At 40.0% G+C, this 27,709-nt stretch overlaps 1 protein-coding gene across 2 annotated transcripts in view; it reads left to right on the forward strand.

The window, feature by feature from the left end:
- LOC137281667 (uncharacterized) overlaps positions 1-27,709 on the forward strand; it is an 87,156-nt gene that overhangs the window by 52,792 nt on the left and 6,655 nt on the right. For both annotated transcript variants that reach the window (XM_067813055.1, XM_067813053.1), the window contains exon 3: positions 24,860-24,968. In XM_067813055.1, coding sequence (XP_067669156.1) covers positions 24,860-24,968 — 109 coding nt within the window. The remainder of the gene's footprint in view (positions 1-24,859; positions 24,969-27,709) is intronic.

A 27,709-nucleotide genomic window follows, 5' to 3' on the forward strand; every position in this document is an offset into this window, starting at 1 on the left:
CGTGGGAGATAAGTTCAAAGTCACGTAGGTCGTTGTTGTACCCCAAGTGTACAAATGCAGATGGAGAATCATTGCATGGACGAAAGCGTTGTGGTTCTTGACAATGCCTAGTACAAAATATCAGACATAGGAATTCTTGAAAAATGTGACTTCGTGGGTTAGGTTAAACGCCGCTTTCAGATGTATACCCCGGATGTATTATCCCCGCTTGCTGTGGGAGCGAGCATGAGTAATATTGGTTCTAGAGTTCTAACACTTTGGTAAACCCACATATACAGATTTAGTGCTAACTTGGAAACATACTCGGGGTGATCCGCGATCCGCATATACAGTCATAGGATTCTGTGACGTCAAGGGACGCAACTCGGTATAGCTAATCGCGGCGACTATTTAGCCACGGTACGTCCATAAATCTACCGAATGAATGAATCCATAACAATATCAGACATGTAAGCTATGTGAAACTCCAACGAATCGCACGCAACGGGTCTAAAGTGGACGAAGAGACACGATGTCATGATTACACAATGCCATTTGGAAAGTGGTCAAATGTTACATTGATTACCACGAGTAATCGTAGCTTTCGGTGACCTATTAGAGGGGTACACAAAGCCCGCAGTCTAGACTACCAGTTGTCCGCCTTTCATTCTTGTGGACGTCGTGGTGGCTGAGCGGGCTAGGCGGCTGACTTTGTGTGCTGGCGATTAAGTACGTGGCTCTGAGGGTGTGGATTCGACTCAACTCAAAATAAGTACTAGCATTTGTACTTTACCAAGAAAGTGTAATCCCAAATATAACATATGTTAGACACGATGTCGTTCTTAGCTGAAACCGGTAAGTATAGTTTGGTTATGTTTACTTTATTCAGAAAGAAATTAATTGGGACACGTCATCCAACTTAGATCTCCCTCTTCATGGTATTTGTAAAAGTGTGTGCAGTTAATGATAAGCAGCCAAGAAGACGAAACAGCACATACGAATCTGTATCTTCTAGTGTACATGTAAGTCAGATAGAGATTGACATGTAAGTCAGACAGAGACTGACATGTAAGTCAGATAGAGATTGACATGTAAGTCAGACAGGGATTGACATATATGTAAGTCAGGCAGGAATTGGCATGTAAGTCAGATAGAGATAGACATGTGAGTCAGACGTGTACATACACACACACACACACACACACACACACACACACACACACACACACACACACACACACACACACACACACACACACACACACACACACACACACACACACACACACACACACACACACACACACACATACATACATACATACATACATACGCCTCTCTCAGCATATTCTGGATTATTGTCCGAATTAGAAACCCAGTGATCTTAATCATGAACACCTATCTACATAACTACATACGATTACTTGTGTCAGCCGAGTCAGGGACCCTGACCACCAGCTCACGTTAGTCCCCTTTAACGACAAACACGGGCTACTGAAGACTAATTCTAGCAGAGTAAAACTGTTTACTTACGCGGCATTATCTGTGACAGGCCTGACACTGACATCATGATACCCCTTGGAGAATTTAATGATGTTCCAAATACCTTTCACGCGTTTGAAACTAAAAACGCTATAAATGAAAATACGTTTAACAAATTAAATCAATAGCATATTAAAATGCATCGAACTGGGCCCAGTAATACTGTCACAACGTAACTCATGCGGGCATTTGCATTCAGTCTGAAAGTTTCCTGAAAACATACCTTCCCCAGAGGCATGCCCATCAGATTAAATGTGTGTTGTTAAGCTATATTCCTAGGCGATGTCAGATATACAGTGGAAGCTGTCTTCACCGGCACTCATCGGGACTGAAGAAATAGTCCAGTTTAGACACTGTGCCAGATTGTAGAGCTGATGAGAAATGAACATCATAGAAGCGACTGAGATTTTGCGCTGGTGTTGACAACTTTCCAGATTGGACAGATGCCAGACAGCTTCCACAGTATCAAAGGTTTATGTTGACTGAGACAATCAGACGTCTTACGGGTTCTTATTCATTCAACATACGATATATATAAGACACATTTTATCAAGTAACATTCGCTTTAAATAACTAAAGTCAAAAGCCATAGCTGAAATCGTTTCTAGGTAAACACTTAGCAACGTTTTAACAATTCACAGACACATCAACGTGAAACTTGATATCCGTTAAAAATAGTCCATCACCTAGTCACTGAAGTGTTATTTGTAATATCTCAATCGATTTAGTGTTGCGTGACACTCTCCAATATCAGTGTCAATTGCCTTGGGATATATTTATTGCACCGCCTAATCACATCACTATCATCAAGATCATCATCAACACAACGAGCTCGTTAGAAGGATAATGTTTAGACACGCGTTGACTGTAGGCTATATGCACGTGTATTTCAACTCAAGAACTGGCGCGAAATCGGTGCATCTCTTCATGCCGTCAAATCGTATTTGACCGTCGTCGTCATCATCATCATCATCATCATCATTATCCAGCAATCAAGATGTCTTAGCGCAAAGATTACCAGCAAATTACATATTACATGTGAAAAGGAGCTCGAGCTTGGATTTTTAGGCTATTTTAAAGTCTGTAAATATGCCTGTCTACATTACCCTTTAAAATTCAAAATTACAAAACCAAAGTAAGGATACAGTCGGCAATTTCTTTAGACGAACGGTAATGGCAAACAACTGTCCCATTCTACGGTCATTTACACATAACGTGTCACGTCCAGTGTCAATAGGTCAGTGATGAGACAAATGATATATTGCTTGACACAGCGCTCGCGTTCATCCTCGTAAGTATTATCATTTTTTGGATGAATATATGAATTTGGTGTTTTTTAAAGAATAACTTATTAGGTTTGTAGATTAAATCTCAAGAATTATAAAACAGTTGGTTTACGGGGGGAAATAATCACATGAATTTTCATGTGTTTTATTAAGATTGGATACGTACTTATGGATATTAGGATAGAACAATGCCAAAACGGGCACTATTTATTTATTTATTTATTTATTTATTTATTTATTTATTTATTTATTTATTTATTTATTTATTTATTTATTCTTCATCCATCCATTCATTCATTCACTCATTCATTCATTCATTCATTCATTTACTTATTTATTTATTTACTCTATTATTATTTTTTATTATTTGGGGGAGCAATTTAACATCCAATCAAAATAAAGCAAAGATCTTCGTTTGTTTCATATGTGATTGACGCGAGAGCAGAAAGTTACAAAAATATCTAATTATCAAACTGACGTCTTTAGCGATGATTCTCCATGCATACGTTTCCGGTCCCCAACCTCAGCCTACCCCCACCCACCACTCGGACTTCTGTGATTTCCGGTCATCAAATGCCAATTTCTGAACTTAATGTCTTTCCTCACTTCGTCAAGACTGGATTAAATTGTTAACGTCGACGATGTCGCTGTAGTTGCTGTTTATTACAGGTATTGACTGGGAGAATACATTTCCTAGATCCGATTGTGGTATTTGAGCCAGATTTATTGTGTGGAAGGGCGATCATTCAAATATTTCCAGACTTTGTGGACTAATTCCGCCTGCCGTTTGACTTTAAATGCTACCGGAAAGAAATAATCTTCATGACCTGACTGTGTTAAGTGACAGCCGCTGTATTTGGATACAGTTGACACACGCAGTGGATTAATGGATTCTTTCCTCTCGACGCCATTCTTACATCCGTGGCTCTGACTCTGCTACGTCGCTCCAGATACTGTTGTCTTCTGTCATGCTCGAGCAGGCTGATTCAGGCACTGTTACAGTGTGTCTGGCACTCATATCTTGTTTCTGATACTGGTATATTGTTTGAGGCACTGGTGTTGTATCAGGCACAGGTGTGTTCTGTTTTACTCTAATGTGCTGCTTCAGGCACTGTTACATTGTATATCGTGACTGGCATTCATATGTTGTTTCAGACACTTGTATGTTGTTTCAGACACTGGTATCTTGTGTCAAACACTGGTATGTTGTGTCAGACACAACTATGTTGTTTCAAACACTGGTATCTTCTGTCAGACACGGGTATGTTGTTTCAGACCCTGCTATGGTTTGTCATACATAGGTATGTTGTGACAGCCACTGCTATGTTGCTTCAGACACTGGTATCTTGTTCCAAACACTGGTATGTTGTTTCAGACACTACTATGTTGTGTCAGACACTGGTATTTTGTGACGCTGCTCTGTGGTGTCTGGTATTATAGTATGTTGCTTAAAGTATTGTGAGGCAATGGATCAGACACTGGTGTAACATTTAGGGTGTTGCATTGTTTCCGGCAAGGCATGGTGATGGTTCATCCACGTCAGTTTATCTTGAAGAATTGTGTGTTTCTTTAGTAAGTAGTAAGTCGTCCTCAGGAATTGTCTGTTCACATGAAAGCGCAAAGAGCGCCTCTGCTCGTCCTTCCTTGCCTCGATGGGACCGTGGAGTAGCCGAGTGGGGAAAGCTTTCACTCTTTACGCTGAAGACTCGGGTTCGATTCCCCACATACGTACAATGTGTGAAGCACATTTGTGGTGTTACCGACGTAATATTGCTGGAATATTGATAAAAACGACGCAAAATTACACTCACTCACTCTTGACCACTATGTGTTTTATATTTAGTTATAACTTAGCCGAATTGCTTTTAAAAATTCAATATCAGTCCTTGACATTTAAGCTGCGCATTTATTATCTGCACATAAACGGTTAAAATCAGTCAGAGGAATGAGCGCTTGAATGTTAATCTCCCAGTTGAATAAAACAACTAACGGACCAGTGGGCACATTTGTACTGAATTTATAGAATTAGAGTATGATAATACTAGTTACATATTATATTGACTAAGCAATTCAGTACAATTCGATATTGAACAATCGTACTTAATAATTCAGTATCTACTGGTTCGATAAAGTAGACAAGATCGTGACTAATCAGATACATACTCTGCAAATAAATACATTAACATGAGATGAGAGGCAAAAATACTCAAATCCTTTTTTTCTTGCAAATAGTGAAAATGAAACCACTGTTTGCTAGTGATCTGCAAACAACTCTTTATCGATCACTCGCCAGATATCATATTGAATCTACCCGATGCTTTAATCCCTTATAAAACAACATATCACATCAAAGGAGTTTCACCGAAGACTTCAATGTCTTCCACTTGGATATAAGTACATCGTATACGTATCTGATTTGATAGTTACAATGTGTACATTGGCAGCTATGAGTAACGTGAGACGCATTGTAAATAATCTCAATGTTAATACGTCTACGCTCTCTCCAACGACAAGGATAGGTTTCAAATTTGATCGCCAGAGGGAAGGTGAAGATATCAGACTTTAAGTCTATGTATCACTGTCAGAGCTGGGGGCATAGATGGGGGGAAAAAGGTTACGAATTGTCATTTATCACCGACGTTGTCTGCGCGCTCCATGTATTGCCTCTAACGTCCACATCATTGGCGACACGGCGCGTACAACCAATAAGGATAAAAATTATTAAGAGAGTAAGTTTAATTCTTTACGAACTTCTGTGGTGTTTTTACGAAATGTCATATATGTGGTATGTATGGTTTTGTTGGGGTTGTTAGTGCGTGCTCATGTTTCCGTGTGCATGTGCGTATGGAGGTAGGTATGGGTGTGGATATGTGTCTGGATGATTGAAATATTTAGTTTGTCTAAGAAGAATGTTTTCCAGACACACACAGGTGTATTATGTGGTTAACACGCCTCTCGTGCCAGTTTAACAGGTTTTTTTCAGTCTTGGAAAAATTAATTGACATTAATTTGAGACCGTGAGAGGTTCTATGAGTCAGTGAATTTAGATTTACGTCGCACATCACGCTGCACGACCGCAGTCTGTCAGTGATCACATCTGAACCAGACAATCCCGTGATCAACAGCATGAGCATCGATCTACGCATTTAGGACACGATGACATGTGTCAATCAAATCAGCGAACCTGACCACCCGATCCCATTAGTCGCCTCTTACGACTAGCATTGCACTTTCACAAACCTTCTGGGTGACTGTAAATTGTAAACGTCAGTGGTTTCAGTTCTGACTTCTTCACAGACATCTTTCAACAATGGATAGTGTTGTCTTGGAATGAAGTCTATGTACTCAAATTCACTTAAGTTTTATAAACTGACCGGGAAACTATCTGACAGTTATTTCATAGCTGTCCAATGGTAAGAATGTAAATAATGTAGAAACATGTCATCTCATGGAATCAAAGCATAACTTCGAACAATTAAATTTAAATTTTAAAAAAAACAAACACCCCCCCCCAAAAAAAAAAAACACACAAAAAAAACACACAAAAATAAAAAAACAAATAGTGCCATGAACCGTACATCACAATGCTCATAAAGTGTAACATTTACAAAGCCCGACTAGGAAGTAGACAACGTTATTTTAAACATATTCCACGTTATATTGAGGCAGTATACAATTTGAGTAGAATTGATTTTACAAAAACTGTAAATTGTCTTTTTTAACATCTTGTGTAATCTATCGTTCTAATGCCGACATACCTTGTTAATATTACGTGTACAAAGACAAATGCTGTCGTTTTGTCATCAACCATTCTGTTGATAAGTATGTAAATGATATTTCTTATGTTGGTGTGGTGTACACATCATGCTTAACTTACTTATGTTTAAACTGTGACACCAAAAAAGTGAATCAAGATACAGAATGTCCAAAATGTCGGTTATTACTATCAATATTTCATTCATAATTAATCAAGACACAATATCTCTCCATGGATGGAGTATTTACTAGCGCTCAAAATACACTACACCTGTCTTGCCAGTTGCATCCCTTTCGTATTAGGATCCGCAGTTTGACTATTCGAATGTAGGATTTGACACCTTTATGCATGTTTTCTTCAGCCCCCATTACCAAGGTTGAAGGAAATATGTGTGATGTTCCCGTTCTTCTACCAGCCCCACATTATACTGAATCACTATGATTAAGCTCTAACACCGTTGAAGACGTTAGACTTAATTTACACAGATATAATGAAGACATTTCGTTTGCCCCGCCAATGAATCACCGACCTTTGTTCAAATCTGTGACACTCTGAACCTTCCTTGTCGTTTAACCAGCTATACGAGGAAGTTCAGTTTAAAGAGGCCACGTCAAATGACAAAGGATCGTGTAGCATATCTTTCCCATCACCATCTTCCTGCATTATTGCAGCAAATGCCAGCCCTTATACTTAAACTACAGTCTAAAGCACGTAGCGTATTGCTGATTATCTTTCACTTTCCGTTGATTTACCAATCCCAGCAATCCGGTGTTTTGCCAACAAAATAAATGGCAGTAATTATATAGTTTTCTAACAAGATGGTTAAATCAGTTCATTTAAAAGCAATCGTAAAGAACAGACGTTTAACTTTTTAACTTTTTTTTTTCTTCGCTGACTCGATTTTTCCAAGGTCATTTTCGAGTTGTAAACGACACTTCCAGCGTTTGCCAAAGTGGGTTTGAAATAGACGTCCCGCTGACATGAACTTCCCACAATGCATTTGCACGCACTGAAGTATCATCGTGAATGCTCGTGTCTGCGAGGGCTTAATGGTGATAATGTCGTTGTTGTAGGCGTCTTGAAATAGAACAGAAGCGGTGTATTGCTTCATATTAACCCATCAAACAGTATAATTGGAAGTTCACAATTGCCACGTAGCTCCTGATTCTTCACGTACGTCATAGAGGGCGGTGTGGGTTTGCTCAGTTCATGAACCGTGTGATTTTATCGTCGGTTGATTTTAGTCCCATTGGTAAGCTTAAGCGCGAGCACAGTTCCTGAGGGATATTTTTTTGTTGCTTTATTTTTTCATCAGAGGGAGGAAAAAGAGAGAGAGGAAGAGAGAGGGACAAGAGGAAGAGAGAAAGAGGGAGAGAAAGAGAGAGGAGAGGGAGAGGGACAAAGAGGAAGAGGGAAAGAGAGAAACAGGAGAGAGAGACGGAGAGATAGATAGAGGGAGAATGATTTTTAGTCGTGTGAGCCAATTTCAAATCAAAATCAGATCAACGAGACCGCAATTTATTCACGTAGACGCGTTGTATGACATGCATGTATGACAAATTTTAGCGGTGGAGACATGTTTTTGCGCTGTTCTGGCATCAGAGAGAAAGAGATAGAGAAGTGGGAAGAGAGAGGGACAAAGAGAGAAAGAGAGAGAGACAGACAGACAGAGAGATAGAGGATAGTTGTTAGTTGTGTAAGTCAATCTCAAATCAAAATCAGATCGACGTAACCAAACTATTCACGTAGACACGTCGTATGACACGTGTGTACGTTTCAGTAAGTATATTATAATGTTTGGTTGAATACAGACTTTCACTAGTTTTCGGTAATGGTTGTTTTGTTACCGATCAGATGAAACAAAATAAAAGTAAAAAAAAAAAAATAGAAAAAGACAACAAGAACCGTCCCCCAAATTAGCCGTACATATCGATAAATTACGCATATAATCTGCAAGCATAATCACATCGGACTGTTCTACGTCGCCAGTGACAACGCTTTTTCCATTACACCCCAAGGACAGATGTGATCTTTACGCGAATCAAATGACTTTTAAGCAGCATCTCTGAACTGTAACTCGTATTTTCCCCGAGATTATGAACATCATTGTTATGTTGCCTTAGGTACTCAAGTACACAAGCTGATCTGTACCTGACGACACCAAACGTCATTTAATCAGTTTAAGTGCCGATCGTCGTCCATAGCAGACATTCATCGTATTACACTGGTAGTAAGTATCTCATTGGTACAGCGTTACCGGCGCTTGAGTGGAGCTCTATTGGATTTACTGGCCTTTCTATAAACATTCAGACTGATACAGATTCCTTTCCGAGGCCATAAAAGACTGGTTTAAGCGTGGAACAGAACAGGAGTTTAAGGAAATTTGACATTTCCCTTGTTCTAGTTCTGACTATTGTGTGTCGGGAACAGTTGAGCTTCAGTAACGGTTTCTGTCACTGCACTGACCATTTTGAATAGAATTCGTTCTGGATGGTTGGCAACACATCCCTTGTAACAGACGTGTTTGAAGGAATATGGGTTAGTTGTGATGAACATGAGAGTGTGCTGCTGAAGATCAATACTCCAGGTATTAAATGTCATTTGACTGATTTTTTGGAACATAGTTTTCTCAGACAGGGTGTGAAAGACGGAATTTGAATTTGCAAGAACATGGTTTTTCGACCTTAAGTGTATTTAAAATAGTTGAATGATATTTAATACAGTAGTTGCAATGGACACCGAGCAATGAAATACATTCCAGGTCGTGACGTAAATGTGCCAAACTTAAGCAAGTGATTACTTTAATGAATAAATATACATTTGGTTATTTTTCACAGTTTGAAAGTATTATTTCTGAAGTCTATATCAGCTACAATTTGTTAATCAGACTAACATTAAGAAGTCATTCATATAAATACTATTCTACGTTTCTAACGAACGTACATAATAACGAACTGTGTCTTTTTGTCCCGACCGACCCACGAAGGTCCAGGGTAGAATAGGTCTTCAGCGCCCAATGTTTGCCACAAAAGACGGTTGTGGTTGTCGCAAGGAGCGACTAATGGGTGGTCAGGCTCGCTGACTTGGTTGATACATGTCATCGGTTCCCAGTTGCTCAGATCGATGCTCATGCTTTTGATCACTGGATTGTCTAATCCAGACTCGATTATTTGCGGACTGCCGCCACATAGCTGGAATAGTGCTGAGTGCGGCGTAAAACCAAACTCACTAACTTTTTTCCTGACTACTTGGTATGCGTGTTAGTAGCCGTGTCTAACGAACTACGGATAGAATGAACTCAAATGATGATATGAGTTTGTTATAACTGAATTTTACTGTATTTAAAGCTGTATATTCCTACAGTGACTTCAGTATGTTCACTAATGCTACGGTTATTATTGTTAGGCTCATCTCTTTCATGACGTAATAAATGAGTGTGTGAGTATAGTTTTACGCCGCTTTTCATTCCTAGTTACATTTTAGCATACACAGCTGTGGAATCATGATAACTGTGTATCCTTGATAGTGAAACATCTCAGATTTCCTTGCAGGATAATCATCACCAATATGATACCGTTATAGAGAATACTTTCGGTCGGTCGCGAGTCAGTGAAGGACTAATACTAGTGTGACACTGTGATGTTGGCACTGTGACGTCATAACTGTAAACCACTTTGACGTCATACGTACAGCAACATATGTTGTCAAACTTTAGTTTGTCTTGTGAAGGCCTCTTAATAACTTTGTTTTGTACCAGTATAAAATTATCAAACAATGATATGGGTGAGTAAAATATGGCCAAACACAAACCAAGAGGATTCCAATTATCCAGAGTGTGTAATCACATTATTAGCCTGATCGAATAAAATACATTTTAATGATTGTTACACCTTCGAAGAGTGATACGATCACACACGCTTCAGGTGTTGGTTATTTTAGAACAACAGTTTCTTCGAGATAAGGAGACTTTACTGTCCTTCGTTATCCAATTCCAGAGGATTCTCCAATATATATATATATATATATCCAATGCCCGAATATGAAATTTTAGGAAGGATGTAAATTTGTAAAGCTTGAGAAATCATAATTCTAAGAGTGACACATTTTATGCAAGTCAGTTATTACGATCCAAGCATTGTTAATTCATGAAATGCAATAGTTGTAGTGAAACAATCAAGTAATACTCCTCGGTACGTACTTAAATAAATTGTTTTCCCTTTTTCAAAACTGTAATTTCAAAATGGAATATTTTCTAAATAATTAATTGCATTCTTGAAAAACATTTTCATCATACAAACAAGCGGTTTACTAATCGAGGCCAAGAAGGCAAGTCCTGAGAATCATATATAGCGTATTGCTGCATATCCAGTCTCACCCAAATTCGACAACTTACTCCGAGACGACTTGTCTCTGTGTTAAGAAGTGGTGAACTCATTGCCTAAATTTCACGTCAGATGAACTCGCTGAGAACTGAGGCAGTTGGGTGGGTGAGTGGTTAAAGCGCTCACTTGTCACACCGAAGACTTGGGTTCGATAGCCCAGTTGGGTACAATTTGTGAAGCCCATGTGTGGCTTCTAATTGCAAATTAGATACAGTGGCGCTCAGAAACAACGTGTGTAAATTTCAGTTGTCAATTAAATTGGTAGATTAAATTTGCGGCTATTAGAAGTCTCATCACTGATTGGTTGGTTAGTATGGAAGAGTCTTAGAGCCATAGTCTGAAAAATATAACCGTTATGTAGATACTTTCTTCAAGGTACATGGTACTTACGTCAACGTAGATGTACCCTACGTATACTTACGTGGTAGTATCATTGATACTAGTATCGTTTATCGAACTGGGCCTCCTTTTAAAACAACCGTTACTAAGGGTAACTACAGCTGCCATTCTTTGACATTGCACTAAGGTAACCTTAGTGACTTAAGATCACCTTAGTGCTTTGTGAAGGGAGGCCTTGGTAACTTTATTTTCAACAAGTGGTCACTTTGTATAAACTATAATAATTTATAATTATACAATTGGGATCTTAGCGTTTCAACACAGTCCAGATCTACACCCCGTGAAGATCCGGGTTAGATACGGGACAGGGTGGTCTGGCTCGCTGGTTTGTTTCAAAATATGTCATCGTACCCCAGTTTCGGAAATAATGCTAAGCACGGGATTATCTGGTCCAGATTCAATTATTTACGGATGGTCGTCACTTAGCTGGAATATTGTTGATAGCGACGTACAGCAAGGAGGCGCGGAGCAGCAACGACAGCACTGTTGTCATACTTAGTATCTGTTTCGTAGACGCAAGTATACCCAGCTGTTTATATAAACATTTTAGTCTGACGCAAAAGGGCCGTATCGTCATACTTGGCTCTCCGTTTCGGTGTCTCCAGACGGAGGGGTCGTGTAGAAGTAAATATCTGACTTCGGTAATCTTGAGAGACGTGATGGTGTTGAAACGTTGTGCACTGGGAAAAAACGATAGGTTAACGATATTCAAATATACCATACAATACCTGTGCCTTGCTACGATATGTAAGGTGACAATGATCAACGAGATCATTCAGCTAAGATTTCCAGTTTGAGTATACTAGAAGGATTTATATGTCTTCCCTTCCTTTACCGATAAAAAAAATTCAGAAAAAATAGAATGGTAACTTTGAGTAGGATTATTCAAATACTTACGTCGATGAAAATCGCCTTGACAATGGATACATCCAAAGGATTATTGGTCTAACACTGACTTCGTTCGAACGATAAATTGTATTTATATCTCCTTGCCGATTCAAATAAAACATTCCCAATATTGAACATTCGTGGACAATCCATATTATTAAATTCTTTTCGATCAAGATATTAAATGTTTTACAATCAAAATCTGCGAATCCAAAAGGCCCAAACAGTTTGGCTTCAATCAGGTATGTCAGCCACACTTTGCCAAAGTAGTTATATATAGTCCTTGACATTTTCTGTTTAAAAGGTCTTGACGCTGGCCTGCAAGCCCAAAACAAATCACTTACCATTTCAACATGGATTGAGGCGGTAAGCAATGCTATTTGGTCACAATGGGTTGTATTATAATTTGATACATAAAGAAGATTATCAAATATGCACGCCATATGTATGAGTTTAGTTTATACACCCCATTCAACAATATTGTCTGAAAATAATCGAGTCTCGACCTGAAAATCCAATGATCAACAGCATGAACATCAATCTGGATAACTTGGAACCGATGACATGTGTCAGCCACGTCAACAAGCCTGACCGCCCGATCCTGCGACTAGCAAAGGTTACTGAAGATCAATTCTAACTTGGATCTTCACGGGTCAAATACGAGTTCTCAGCTGGAAGAGGGTTTAATTTAACATTAACATTTCATTTGCAGAATTCTTGTTCGATTTGCGTATGTGCTTGCGGGTTGTGGGATGTTTTGGTGGGTAGTGGTTAATGCGTTCGCGCATCTCACTCAAGAGTGAGATTTTTAATATCTGGTACATTGATCACTGATCTCTTGTCCATTGGTACAATGCCCATTTCGGTTTACACTGAAAGTAACAGTGCTATTTACATTGATAGTAACATCGACACAAACATTTAAGTAACATCGATACTACCGCTGACATCATTATTGAATGTAACTTTGAGATCGACACTGAAACTGACAGCGATATGAGCACAGAAGCTAACATTGATGCTGAATTTGGGACTAACATTGAGAGCATAAATTGTCTTAAATAGAGTTGATATAAAAATGAATATTGAACACAGAATGAACTCTTTTCAATGTTTCGACTCGTCGCCTATTCCTGTTTTAAACTGATGAATTTTACCGATATGACATGGACATAGAAATCAGTTTTGAAGTAACATTAAAACCAGAAGTATAGGAAGTGGACGACAGGCATGATGTCGGTACTTAACAGTGAAAGTCGGTATATTTAACAGACTAAAATCAATACATATACGGCAGGTCTCATCACGTTTCTTCTCAGTCCATCTGTAAAAGGTTTTAGTTTAATGTTCTTGTGAAATGTAAGTAATTACGTCAAATAAACACATCCGATTAATATTTTTCGCAGATGCTGCTGGTTTCTCCGCCACCTTGCTTCTTAAAAAAAACCAAAAAAAAACCAAACAAACAAAAAAATCAAGATTTTTTTGCTAGTCCTTTGAGAGTTTCGGGACACAATATGTACTCCAGGAGAGTCAATCATATCTTTGAGTCTGTCATTGGATGCACAGAGCGTTGACGTGTTTTTAGATTGATTTCAGATTATTACAGTGACGCCAGCTGGTGGTTGCCTGGCAAGACTATTTAACGAGATTTCCCCAACTGCTTTACCAAAGAAGATATTGCATCCATTAACACAAGTAGTGGGCGAATGGCAATAAAGGGAGACAACTGCTGTATGAGCAGGCCATTTTCGATATTCCTTGTCCAAATGACAAGTTGTTGAAAACAATTAAATTGCCTTTCATCTGAAAACCGTCAAAGAATTTATGAAAATAATTTCGCTATGTTCCCAGGGATTTCTAAAAGCTGCGAATCCAATTATCATAAGTTTGTGGTTGGTATTAAGCGTTACTTGAACTCGTTGATGGTGTCGGAAATCGTTGGCCAAGCGCGGCCTTAAAACGATTCGTTATGTTTCGACAAAAGTGAAATTTTTCCTAGACGTATTTGTCTAATGCAGGCTTTTTTCTGAATTATTTTCCTTTTACAGTTAACTGTCATTAACTGGTCGGCCTGTATTGCTGTGTGATGTGTTTGGCTTGCGTTAGCGTTTGATGTGGTTGGCCTGTGTTGTTGAATGGTTTGTTGGCCTGTGTTGTTCTTTGAGGTGGCTGACCTGTGTTGGTGTTTGATATGATTGGCCTGTGTTGCTGTTTGAGGTTGGTGGCCTGTGTTGCTGTTTGAGGTGGTTGGCCTGTGTTCTTGAATGGTTTGATGGCCTGTGTTGCTGAGCGAGGTTGGTGACCTGTGTTGCTGAGCGAGGTGGTTGGTCTGTGTTCTTGAATGGTTTGATGGCCTGTGTTGCTGAGCGAGGTTAGTGACCTGTGTTGCTGAGCGAGGTGGTTGGTCTGTGTTCCTGGATGGTTTGATGGCCTGTGTTGCTGTTTGAGGTGGTACACATTTTCTGTTGTAAGGGGGTGGTTGGCCTATATTGATAAGTTCTGTAGATCGCCTGTGTTGATGAGTTAATTACATCGCCTGTGTTGATGAGTTCAGTAGATCGCCTGCGTTGCTGTGTTAAGTAGATCACATGTAGAAATGCATACAATTAAATAGATAATAGAAAGGCATACAATTAAATAGAAATCATGCAATTAAACCTGAATCATCAGATATAACAATATGTATTCCAAACATGCCTCAGATTAGCCCAGTGTTAAAGCGTTCGCTCATCACGCAATATTCGTGTTCGGAAACCCATTTCTGAACGCAGCGTAACTCAATATTCATTCACGACAAAGGTTATCATGCATTCCGAGATCTAACGTTCGCGTGTCAGTTTCCAGTGTTTCTAATCATGTAATCACCAGACAAGACTATACGTCCTGTATGTACCAACCAGGGGTTAGCTATAACACTAATCGATATGCATGGTTATTTTATGGACATGGTGTACTTTCACCAAACATTTCCCTTAAAACATATCCAATTAGTTGAAAGGGTCTGCTAGTTTAGCGGATTAATTATGCTCTTGATGTTATATTTATATTACATTAATAATGTATTGAGATATGTCTTTTGTCTTTGAAGACGATTATTCGATTGTTTTGTGGATGTAGGAGCGTTGAAGTTGTTCATATCCATTATCAGGGCTCTTGTTATGGAGCGTTGAGCGTATAACGAGCATAACATCTGAATTATACATTTCGTTCCCTCTAGCATTCAAAATCTGATAGCCGTGATGCTTAATGTCATAAGATTTTTGTCCGTTTTCATCGTTCTTTCATATTTGCATCTCCTAAAAAGTGTTTTTATTTCGACAAAGTCTGAGCGTGAATTTGATCCTGAAGGACAAGTCAAATTTACATAAGTTGGAGTTGGGATAAAACATATTATTCTTCTGCAACTGAAAATTTGCTAATTTACATGAAACCATATTCTGTCTCAGTGTCTTGAAATGTTGTTTTTGTTTCATTGTATGTTTCAAATGAAAAAATAAAATATTGTCATTTATGGTTACAGTTGTAACATAGTCAATCTTTAAAAAAACACGTAAAACATGTTTTCAGAGACAGTTTTGAACTTTTAATGTTTCGGTGTTGAATAATATGGGTATAAATTACGTTAATGCTAATAGTAGATTCATGTGTGCCAGAGTCCTACAAAATGATCGGAGTTTTTCGACGTGTCCTTCGCAGTTGATGTGACGATGTTGAGTCTTATCTCCTGGTCATAATAATAGATAAGGTAAAAAAATGAGAAATTATTCTGAAGCATGGTGCAGCATTGTAAGTCTCATAACTGACAATGACGTCACATCTCCGTCACAGTGAGAGAGCGAGAGAGAGGGAGAGAGAGAGGACGAGAAGAAGGCATACAAAGGGAAGGAGGGAGAACGGAAGAGGAAAAGGGGAAATTATTCTGAAGTATGGTGCAGCATTGAGAGTCTTTATAACTTTAAATGACATCACATTTCCGTCACAATGAGAGAGAGAGATCCTAACGTTATCAGTCAGAAGTCACTTCCCCTCCCCCATCCAACAAAGAAAGCAAAAATACTGAAAACAATACACGAACGGGTAATCCCCAAAAATATTTCACACGTCACACGCTGCGGTCTAAAGTAATGAAAATCGCTTCTGTAAGCACAAAGGTAATTATGTTTATGATCATTAAATACTTACCAGCTCGCTGTTTATCTTACGTGCTTACGGGTAAAATAAATAGTTGTAAAGTAGAATTTTGAATAGTCGTATGTATATATAGCAAGACATTCTCCCATAAAGCTTTCAGCTGCCTCCGGAACAAAACAACTGGTAATGGTAGAATGCTGATTTTCATTAAATATTTATCATTCCATTCCTGCAGTATATTCAGTACAAATCAGAAAACAATCGCTTGAAACCCCCGCCTTAGTGATTACGAAATTGTGAAATAAATGCGTGGCAAAGTTTGTCTATTAGATATACGTGTTATTCTAACCGTTGTGTAACTGAGCCCCAGTCCCTAGAGTTCGTATGACAACGTTGTCGCTTGAGATACGTTTGACTTAATTCCATTTCGATCTGTGCGTGTCATTTAATGTGATTGTAAGTCAGAAGGGCCATGCAGAAAATAGGCTCGTTCACAGAGACGAACCGACAGCGCTCAAGAGCTGCCACTGACGAACCGACCGACAGACGATGTTATACATTTTCTGTTACAGTTCTGTTCTTAATCAAATGCAAATGTTTAAGACCACGGGTGACCTGTGAACGATTACATCTTGGGCAATACGAGTGAGTATGGTTTTACCCTGTTTTTACTAATTGACCAGCAATATCACGTGACGGGATTGGGAAAGGGGTTGACACAAGAAATAGGCTTGTGAAATGGTCACACTGTACCTATGTGGGGCATCGAACCAGGTCTTCAACGTAAGCGGCTGACGTTTTTGCCACTGGGCTACCCCACCGATTAACAAAAAATAAATAAAACAATACCGGAAAGTGTATTTCATATATACAATTGATCATGAGTGAGTGAGTGAGTGAGTGAGTAGGTGCGTTTTGCGCCGCTCTTAGCATTATTCCAGCAATATCATTGTCGGGGGGACCAGGAATGTTTCTTATTGGCAAAGGCTCTTTTATGTTGGGTAGCCTCGTAAATGAAGCCTCCGCTCTCCACGCCGAAGGCCCGGGTTCGATTCCCTAAAATGTGTGAAGCTAATTCCTGGTGTCCCCCATCGTGATATTGCTGAAATATTGCTTGAAACAGCGAAAACCCAGGTTATTCCACAGCATGACTGATAGACTGCGTCTTCTTCAGCCTGGGACTCCATTAATGAGGAAAGGATACGAATTATTGACATACGTTGACGTTTTATTTCAAGCATCAAGGCACCGATACAAACCTTCTCAAAGGATGGTTGTAATACCTGCCAGATGTTATAGGAATTTGAATGTCTTTTATTTCTGCAATATGTCAATTTGTTAATTAATGAAAAGCATAAAAACAATTCTTCACTTATGTTCAATCGTCTTTAAAAGATCTCCCTCTGTTTCGGAACCAACACATCAAACACGTTAAAACAGATCTGACGACACGCAACTCTCAACGACTGCCTAACCTTCAGATATTGTCGGAAGATTATTGACTATTGGTCCAACTACGGGAACTCTCGTCATGCCGAACTGCTTCTCATTGCAATGATAAAATAGAAAGCTGTTTATATCCCCCGCAAACATGCGATGCTTCGGTGCCTTGCTGAAGCGTTTTCTCGTAAATCTGTAAAACATCAAAGTGTCTTCACACTGTCATATTCATAGCGTATTAACAGCCACAGAACAGACAACTTGCCTGCTTCAATCGTAGGGAGTTGTATGGTCACTGGCAGCTAACACCGGCTCAAAGGCTTAACGGTAATTAACTCCTGCTGGTTAGAATAATTGGTGAGACATGCTCACATCTCCGACCGTTTATTCGTTGTAAGGAGACCCACGGTTGTCCATTTCGCCCCTCTGTATAATTGATGACTTAATGAAGACAACAACACAGCGCGTGTGCTGTCAGACGCTGACATGGGGAGCGAGGGAACGTGTACAAGTCATCTTCGTTATGGGATGTCTGCTGAGTGTGTGGCAGTGGGTTAGGCGAGTGGTTAAAGCATTCGCTCGTCACGCTGAAGATCCTGGTTCGACTCCCAATATGGGTACAATGTATGAATCCCATTTCTGAAGTCCCCGCAGAGGTATTACTAGAATATTGCGAAACACGGCGGAAAACTAAAATCGCTCACTTGCCGAGCGATCCTTTTTGAGTTTACCAAGATGTGAACAGTTCTTGTTTGATTGAGTAATATTAGTTTAAGCAATAAATATTCCACCAATACCGCGGTTGTCTGTAAAAAACGAGAACTGGACCATGCAATCCAGTGACCAATAGTATGTATGTATGTATGTATGTGTGTGTGTGTGTGTGTGTGTGTGTGTGTGTGTGTGTATGCGCGGGCGATCGTTTGTATAATGGCGTAGGTATATGCACACTACGTATGAGCGGCTGTGTGTCCGTGGCTGTATGTATAAATACCAAAGTGTTTATCGATTTAACTTATACAAACTGATACACAAGCTCTTCACCTGATAGTCAGAACACTCAACACAATCACCTCCCTGTCATGTCAACACTGTCTGACCTACCAGTCTCGCCCGTCCTCGCCTCCACAATCGATCCGTTTCTAGTGATACCTACACGGAAGGAATCTTGAAAATATAAATGTATTAGGTTTCCTATAGACATATTGAGTTTTCAAACCAATACGAAGAGGATAAATTCACTTGTGCAGCGTGCCAGTACCGTAGGGGATTCGCTATATAGTTTACAAATGTCACGGAATATTTCATTTATCAACCTTTAGCATGACCTTCCTCGGACACAAATATCAAACGTCTGTGAAGTAAAAGTGTTCATATATCGGGCTCGATGGAGCATCGAAAGATGTATGCATATATTTACGGAGGATGTGTTTATTTTACCGTGCACTATTAGCACCACAGAGAATTCAGCATGAATCAAAAGAGTGGAGGGGCTTTTTTAACTGTTGCCCAGTCCATTTGACCTTTTGCGTCTATCAAAAAAGCTTATAAACATACGACATGCAACGGATGCTGAAAATGTAATGGTGAATTGTACACCTGCAAGGTAATACGTCGTGCAATGCAACGGTGGCTAACGACAAAGCTAGCGAGTGAGTGAGTGACTATGAGTTTGTTTCTCGGTCGTTTTTTAGCAATATTCCAGCAATATCACGGCGGGGGCACCAGAAATGGGCCTCACAGATTGTGAGTGGGCGAGTTTAGTTTGGAAGACTAATTGGAAGACAAACATCTTAGAACGTCAAGTCTTTGAATGTCATTTAGAAGTGTAAATACATAAGAATGAAGATTTTATGGATATCAACTTCTTTATGAGAGAACACAACGTTTCGGAGTTAATGCTTACTCCTTCATCAGGTGATTGAGAAAGGGATACAGAGGTGTATTTATATGTACAGGTAAAACAATAACAAAGTAACAAGTGGAATGAGTTAACGAAAGCTAGTATAAACAAGCACTGATAGGAAGCCGATAGTTAAGATAACAATGATGGAAGCCAACGGTAATGCATTACAGTTGATTGGATATGTTTACATAACATGATTGGGGATAAGGATGGAAGCCAATGGTGATACATTACGCATGATAGGATGATGTACATAACACACGATAGGGGGTGAGCATGTTTATATGAGGGTTGGTGATGTACAAACACAAGTATGTACTCGGGTAGATAGGCTATACATGAATTACATAGATAGAATGTACACAGGTAGATGAGATTAATTTATCAATAAGTCCCAGGCACTTGGTAGGTACACTCCTTGGTCGCGGTTGATGGCTGGTTTCTGTCTCCGGATCTCGATGGCCTCTTGCAGTTTCCTTTGGCGCCAGTTGTTGTTGGTAGATAGTATCCTAGTGTCCTCCCATCGAATTGAGTGTTCAGGGACGCTGAGACCAATCAACACCAGAATGAAGGAACATCAGACCTCAGTCAGGAAACTCGACCAGAAATCGGCCATCTCTCAACATATTCTCAAGAACCCTGAACACTCAATTCGATGGGAGGACACTAGGATACTATCTACCAACAACAACAACTGGCGCCAAAGGAAACTGCAAGAGGCCATCGAGATCCGGAGACAGAAACCAGCCATCAACCGCGACCAAGGAGTGTACCTACCAAGTGCCTGGGACTTATTGATAAATTAATCTCATCTACCTGTGTACATTCTATCTATGTAATTCATGTATAGCCTATCTACCCGAGTACATACTTGTGTTTGTACATCACCAACCCTCATATAAACATGCTCACCCCCTATCGTGTGTTATGTACATCATCCTATCATGCGTAATGTATCACCATTGGCTTCCATCCTTATCCCCAATCATGTTATGTAAACATATCCAATCAACTGTAATGCATTACCGTTGGCTTCCATCATTGTTATCTTAACTATCGGCTTCCTATCAGTGCTTGTTTATACTAGCTTTCGTTAACTCATTCCACTTGTTACTTTGTTATTGTTTTACCTGTACATATAAATACACCTCTGTATCCCTTTCTCAATCACCTGATGAAGGAGTAAGCATTAACTCCGAAACGTTGTGTTCTCTCATAAAGAAGTTGATATCCATAAAATCTTCATTCTTATCTTAGAACGTGTTCGAATCAGAAGGACACCGTATTGGCAGAAAGTAGATAACAAAAAGTCATTTTGGCAGTGAGTTCTTTTAGTTTTACGTCGCACTCAGCAGTATTCCAGCCTTATTGCGGCAGTCTGTAAATAATCGAGTCTGGACCAGACAATCCAGTGATCAACAACATGAGCTTCGATCTGCGCAACTGGGAACCGATGACATGTGTCAACCAAGTCAGCGAGCCTGACCACCCGATCCCGTTAGTCGCCTCTTACGACAAACATAGCCGCCTTTTATGGCAAACATGGGTTTCAAACATTGTACCTATGTTGGGAATGGAACCCGGTCCTTCGGCGTGACGGGCTAACGCTTTAACACCAAGGCTACCTCACCATCCTTAAGCACAATGCGGACTGGGCATCAAGCATATGCACTATCACACACCGCCTCTGACCAACCAGCACACTGGAACACACACTCACGTGTACGAGGGAGTTTAGTCTTACGCCACATTTTGCAATATTCCGGGAGTCTTTGTACCGAGTTGGGATTCGAATCAAGGAGTCGAGCGAATGCTTTAACCTTCAGGCTACTGTCAGACTCCGACAACCTGACCTTACATAATTTCACCCGTGGAGAACCGGGTTAGAACTGGTCTTCAGTAACGCATGATTGTCAGGCTCGCTGTCTTGGTTGACACATGTCACCGTATCCCAGTTGAGTCATGCTGTTGATCACTGGATTGTCTAGTCCTGACCCGGTTATTTACAGGCGACAGTCATACAGCTTGAATATTGTTGAGTGCGGTGTTGAACAAGAAACACACACACCGCAGGGCAAACAAATGAGTACACCTTTTTGACCACGAAATGATTATTCGATGGTGTAATGGTGATTTTTTAAAAGGGGGCTCACTGCTTTGTTTACGACATTATTTTCAAAACGGTATTGTTGTCAGTAATGTTTCAGTAATGTTTCTCACGTTTGTGCCAGAGGCTGTGGGGTAGGTCTGTGGTTGAAATGTTCACTCTTCATCCCGAAGGCCTGAGTTCGACACTCCACTTGGACACAATGTGTGAAGCCCATTTCTGGTGTCTCCCAAACCGGCTGCTGCACAAAATCCAACTCAACGACTGACTCACTTATGTTTGCCCGGCCGTAAAATCCGATACAATTATTTTATCCACTACTTATGGGCGTGACGTTAAAGAACAAAACAAACAACCAGCCTCAGATAATTCCCATACTTCCAGTTCTCACCCTCTGTTCCTTTAAGATAACAGCTAAGGGTCTTAACTTTCCACCCCCATATGAAAGCAGCATTGTATTAAACCAATACGCCGCACATACACTTTATGATAAAAAAAATAGTCTACCGTGAATAAGACTTAATGCGGATTGAATATAATACTGATAGGCGAGAAGACCAGCTCATTTATTTCATTGTACGTATTCTCTCTGCCGCGGATCATCTCTGTCTCATTTTTTGTGCACACCGATTTTCAATAAGATCGGTTTAACTGGCATAAAATGTCAATCTCCCTTTATAATCCCTTTCTCTTATGATTTGAATGGCAATACAGGGAGGAAATTGCTTAAATTCAGCCATCAGTCCTCAAACGCTTGACCTTCTGAACAAACACGAAGCAATCACGATGTTTCAAACCTAATCAAACCACGACCCTTCCAAAGATGACATTATGACTGACTTAAGGCCGTCTTGTCAACCCTCCTACAAGCTCTCGGCTTTTTCCCCAGAATGACAACTCCATCAAATCTCTTGCTGACTTAGCACTTGTTGCTTCTCCGTGCGTCGGAAATTGACTTAAATTTGTATTAAGACGCTGAAGGTTTGAATTTTGAATTGAACAGTCACACGGCAAGACGACACCGGGCTCTTCAAAAGCACATACAACAGCGCTGTACCTCAAGCAAAGAAGATCGCTTTGAAGCATTGTAGGCTGATTGGCTTTGATAAATGTTGCGAGTGAACATGCAGTGATCCTATTAAAAACAATATTACAATCCCAAGGAGCCGACTTGATTCCAACCAATAATCTGGTTGCTAGGGGAAACCGGTGCCTTCGGCTATTGTTCTTTGATTTTTATACCCTATAAAGCAATTGTTTTCACGCGTTTAAGATTGTTTTCAAACTATTTTAAATTAATACTTTCCATGTGGTTAGTGAACGATTGGGCACACGAATACAGGTTATATTTCTTCTCCCCGCCTGGCCAGATGCGTGTGTAATCCTATTACTTTTTTTATCGGATACGCTATCATCCTTACGGCTCCCAATTTGGAATTAAATTTAGTAAGATGAAGAATAAAAAAAAACTGATTAAAATCTGTTACAACATTCGTTATTTAATCTTAATGAAAATTTACTTGACCGGAATGTTGTATTGAATGGGCGAATTTTCTAAATTACGTCGGGTTGAGTTCTTTTCGGCAAATTGCTGCCATTAGTGCGGTAGAAAGCTTTGAGACATTTCCGTAATGGAAACTTTGAAAGGATATCAAATCGTAAAATTTGAATATCGTTATGGGTTTTTTAGTGGGGGTTCAGAGAACTAAAAGTGTTTGTTTAATAAATGAAGAAGTATCGGTTAATTGTTATAACTGAAGTGAACGAGTTGGTTTAGTGGTTGAAGTATTTCTCGTCAGCCCGGCGATCCGAGTTCGATTCCAACGCCTTTGTGGATAGTTCCTTTCATGATAAGATTGTATGGGTGATGGTATCGGTGATTACACTCACTCACTCACTAACTCACTGGAAAGAGCCAAAGATTTTTCTCAATACGTTCGACACCAAGCATCGTCAGCGGCCTTTAAGAGCGGCTCTTTACCGCATTGTTGAAGGCCCTGTTAGATACCTGGCGTTTCCTGCAAGCGATAGTAAAACTAAACTGATCGTTATCTTATATTTTCGCAATTGATAGATAAAATATCTTAAATTCACGACACATATTTTACTTAAATGTTTCAAGTCGTATTCTGTATGTTTTACCTTCACTCATTCACTGATTTATTCACTCTCTCATTCTAAATCACAGATAACATAGAGGCATATTTGGACAGTGATACAGTGGAATGCCACTGCTGAATGAATGGACGAATAATTACATTATATTATGGGAAATAGCATTGCCTAACGTAGAGGTAAACAATGGCTCTAGGGCGGATCTGGAATGTGTTAGTCGCTAAGTGAATGAACCACACACTCAGCTTAATATAGAAGATTATACCGACAGGCGCTGTAATATTAATTCTTGACCAACAAAACGAGTGGTCGACATCACGAGCACCGATCCATACCCGAGGGGACACAAGTCAGTAATAGCCAATTGTACCACACCAGCTGTCAGTAGTCAGTTCGTGGGACTACACCAAACTAGTGACTAATAGCATGAGCGTTGAAACCCGCATGACATAATCTTAAGACACAGAATATTTCCATCCAATTCCCATTGTTGTCCATGGCGTTTTCTGCGACTCGGGTTATATTTACATCGGCTTCACATCCAAGCGACTTCGACTTATTCATTCATTCATTCATTCATTCATTCATTCATTCATTCATTTGAGGGGTTTGGGTTAAACTGCCGCAACAAAATTACATGCTGTGCAAATACATATGCGTTAAAACGTCATCTCAACTTTAATTTTCACACATTAATGCCGAATGCAAAATCAGCATTTAACGTAATAATGAAACAAACACCTCGTCCACTTTTAAAACAGACAGAAAACTTATTTGTAGGTGTGTGGTCGAATTTTGCATAGGTGCATAGGAACATGGGATGTCACACAATCATTTGCAATATATATACATGTATACATTGTGTGCAATAATCAACATCATGCATTCCACTCCTTGTCATCCTATGACGTCCTTTTGTTCCAGGTACGGACTATGTCGCCCCGTGTCAGATGTCCCGCCGTGTCACGATGACGAGGTAGCGTCACGTACTGTTATCGAGGCAGAGAACTTTGACAAGAAAAACTACACTGAGGTAAGAATACGCAATGGCGTTCAGAAAGTCAGATGTAACATATGGTATCGCTGGGATTAAACTTTCCCTATAAAGTACAGATTCGTGCACGTTAGAGCTCATTATCATCTGGGGTTCGAACCCATTTAATCGGATTAGGCGCCACACTCGACTGAGGGTTCGAATTCAGACGGGACTCAACCCAAATCTTACATAAATTCTCTGCGCCTAGTGGCAGCTGGAGTTGTATAGTTCCCAAGGAGTTGCAATTGATACTAGGAAGTCCTGCCAAGACTGACATCTTATGAACAAGGGAGAAACAAAGCGACTATCAGAAATCTATCTGAATCTCGGCGCTGTATAAAAAGACCATAATCATTGTGATAATAGAACTTGTACCTAAGTGGGAAATTGCAATCCCAAATATTGGACTTGTTACATTGCGATAAGTCTACTTATTCGAAAACAGTGAGTGACTTAAGGTTTAAGCCGCATTCAGCAATATTCCAGCAATATTACGACAGGGGGCGCCAGAAGTCTATTTCACACTTTGTATCCACGAGGGGAATCGAACCCGGATCTTAGGGGTGACGAGCGAACGCTTTAGCCAAAATTGCATGTGCTCTTTCCCTAAAATATACGGAGACTCTTATGTTCATCGGTAGAGATGTGATACGATTGATTTCTCGCGTCATTTTAGTCCATATAAAGATCAAGATATTACACTGACGTTTTGCCAAAAGAGGGTCAAATGAGTTCCTTTTGCCTTTTAAATATGATTCCATATTCAAGTTTGATGTGGGTTTGAAATAGTTTTTCATCGGAATTACGGTATTCGGTAAAAACCGATTGCGGTGTTCGACATTTAAGGTCCTGGAAGAAAGTGATTTCGCTGACGAAATCCAAATGCTAGTTGCAGATCTGTCGGTAAAGACACAATACGTACTGCAATCGGCATATGGATTATCGCATCATAAAGCGATAAACATACCGCCTCAGTTGACCTCACTGAAACCATAGGTTCTGCGACACCTACAAACCTTACACGATAGATAAATACCCTCTCACGACTGTTCTTACCGTCGCGTTAATAGAGTCCCTCCACACACTCATCAAGACAGACGCGCGGGTCTTAGCAAAACAACATATTTATAGAAAACACATTTAGTGATGAAAGAGTCAAGACAGAATGAGCGAGTAAAATTGGCTTTCGTACCCCTACAAATAGTAGTTCGAGCACGTTTCACTGCACGTCAGTTAGATGTGGGAGGTAAGTCAATATAGGTAAGATGATAGACGCTGCCCTTTTTAGTGAGATCCAGGAGGAGGGGAGATTTGAACCCATTGGCAGTTGACCCTCTCAGTGAAGGGATTCACACAGGGGGACTATCTCATCCCTCCAAAATATTGTTAGAGGAAGACTTATTCCTTGTGGGTAAACTGATCCAGGGAATGAAAAGTCGGCAACCAACTAGTGTGAGTCACATCAGAATGGAACTTTGAAGATAAAGAGAATTAATTATAGATCATGTTAGAAGAAAAAACGCTAAAAAAGTGTTTCAAGAAGGGGGTCGTATGTGAAGCTGAATTGAAAAACAAACATCTTAGAACGTGTTCGAATCAGAAGGACATCGTATTGGCAGAAAGTAGATAACAAAAAGTCATTTTGACAGTGAGTTCTTTTAGTTTTACGCCGCACCTCGCAACATGTCAGCTATATGGCGGCGGTCTGCAAATAATCGAGTCTGGACCAGACAATCCAGTGATCTACTGCATGAGCTTCGATCTGTGCAATTGGGAACCAATGACATGTGTCAACCAAGTCATCGAGCCTGACCACCCGATCCCGTTGGTCGCCTCTTACGGCAAACATGGGTTACTGAAGGCCTATTCTATCCCGTACCTTCACAGGTCTTTGACAGAGAGACGCCACAAGAAAAGTCGTACTGGCAAACATCAGCCTCATGAAAAGTCACTTTGGCAGAGAGACGCCACATGGTAGTTGCTATTGACAGAAAGACGCCCCATAAGAAATTGTATTGACAGAAAGACGCCCCATAAGAAATTGTATTGACAGAAAGACGCCCCATAAGAAATTGTATTGACAGAAAGACGCCCCATAAGAAATTGCATTGACAGAAAGACGCCCCATAAGAAATTGTATTGACAGAAAGACGCCCCATAAGAAATTGCATTGACAGAAAGACGCCCCATAAGAAATTGCATTGACAGAAAGACGCCCCATAAGAAATTGTATTGACAGAAAGACGCCCCATAAGAAATTGTATTGACAGAAAGACGCCCCATAAGAAATTGTATTGACAGAAAGACGCCCCATAAGAAATTGTATTGACAGAAAGACGCCCCATAAGAAATTGTATTGACAGAAAGACGCCCCATAAGAAATTGTATTGACAGAAAGACGCCTTATCAAAAGTCGTTTTGGCAGAAAGTGGCCACATATTAAGTCATTTTGGCTGAGAGACGCTGCATAAAAAGTTGCATTGACAGATAGACGTCTAATGATACGTAATGTTGACAGGTCACATCAGACGAAAACACGATACAATGAAAAAAAATCTCGCCGACAAAAAAATGACCATTAAAAACATTACAACCAAAAAGACGGCAGTCACGGGCCAGCGAACTAAGTGAAGTAATGGCGGCGTACAAACAAACAAACAGTTTCATATTGAGGCTTTTTATGCGTGCCATTCCGCCATCATCTAAGATTGCCGACCCAAGTATCGGCAAAAACGTCA

Source organism: Haliotis asinina, chromosome 4 (assembly GCF_037392515.1).
Source record: "Haliotis asinina isolate JCU_RB_2024 chromosome 4, JCU_Hal_asi_v2, whole genome shotgun sequence".
NCBI lineage: Eukaryota > Metazoa > Mollusca > Gastropoda > Lepetellida > Haliotidae > Haliotis > Haliotis asinina.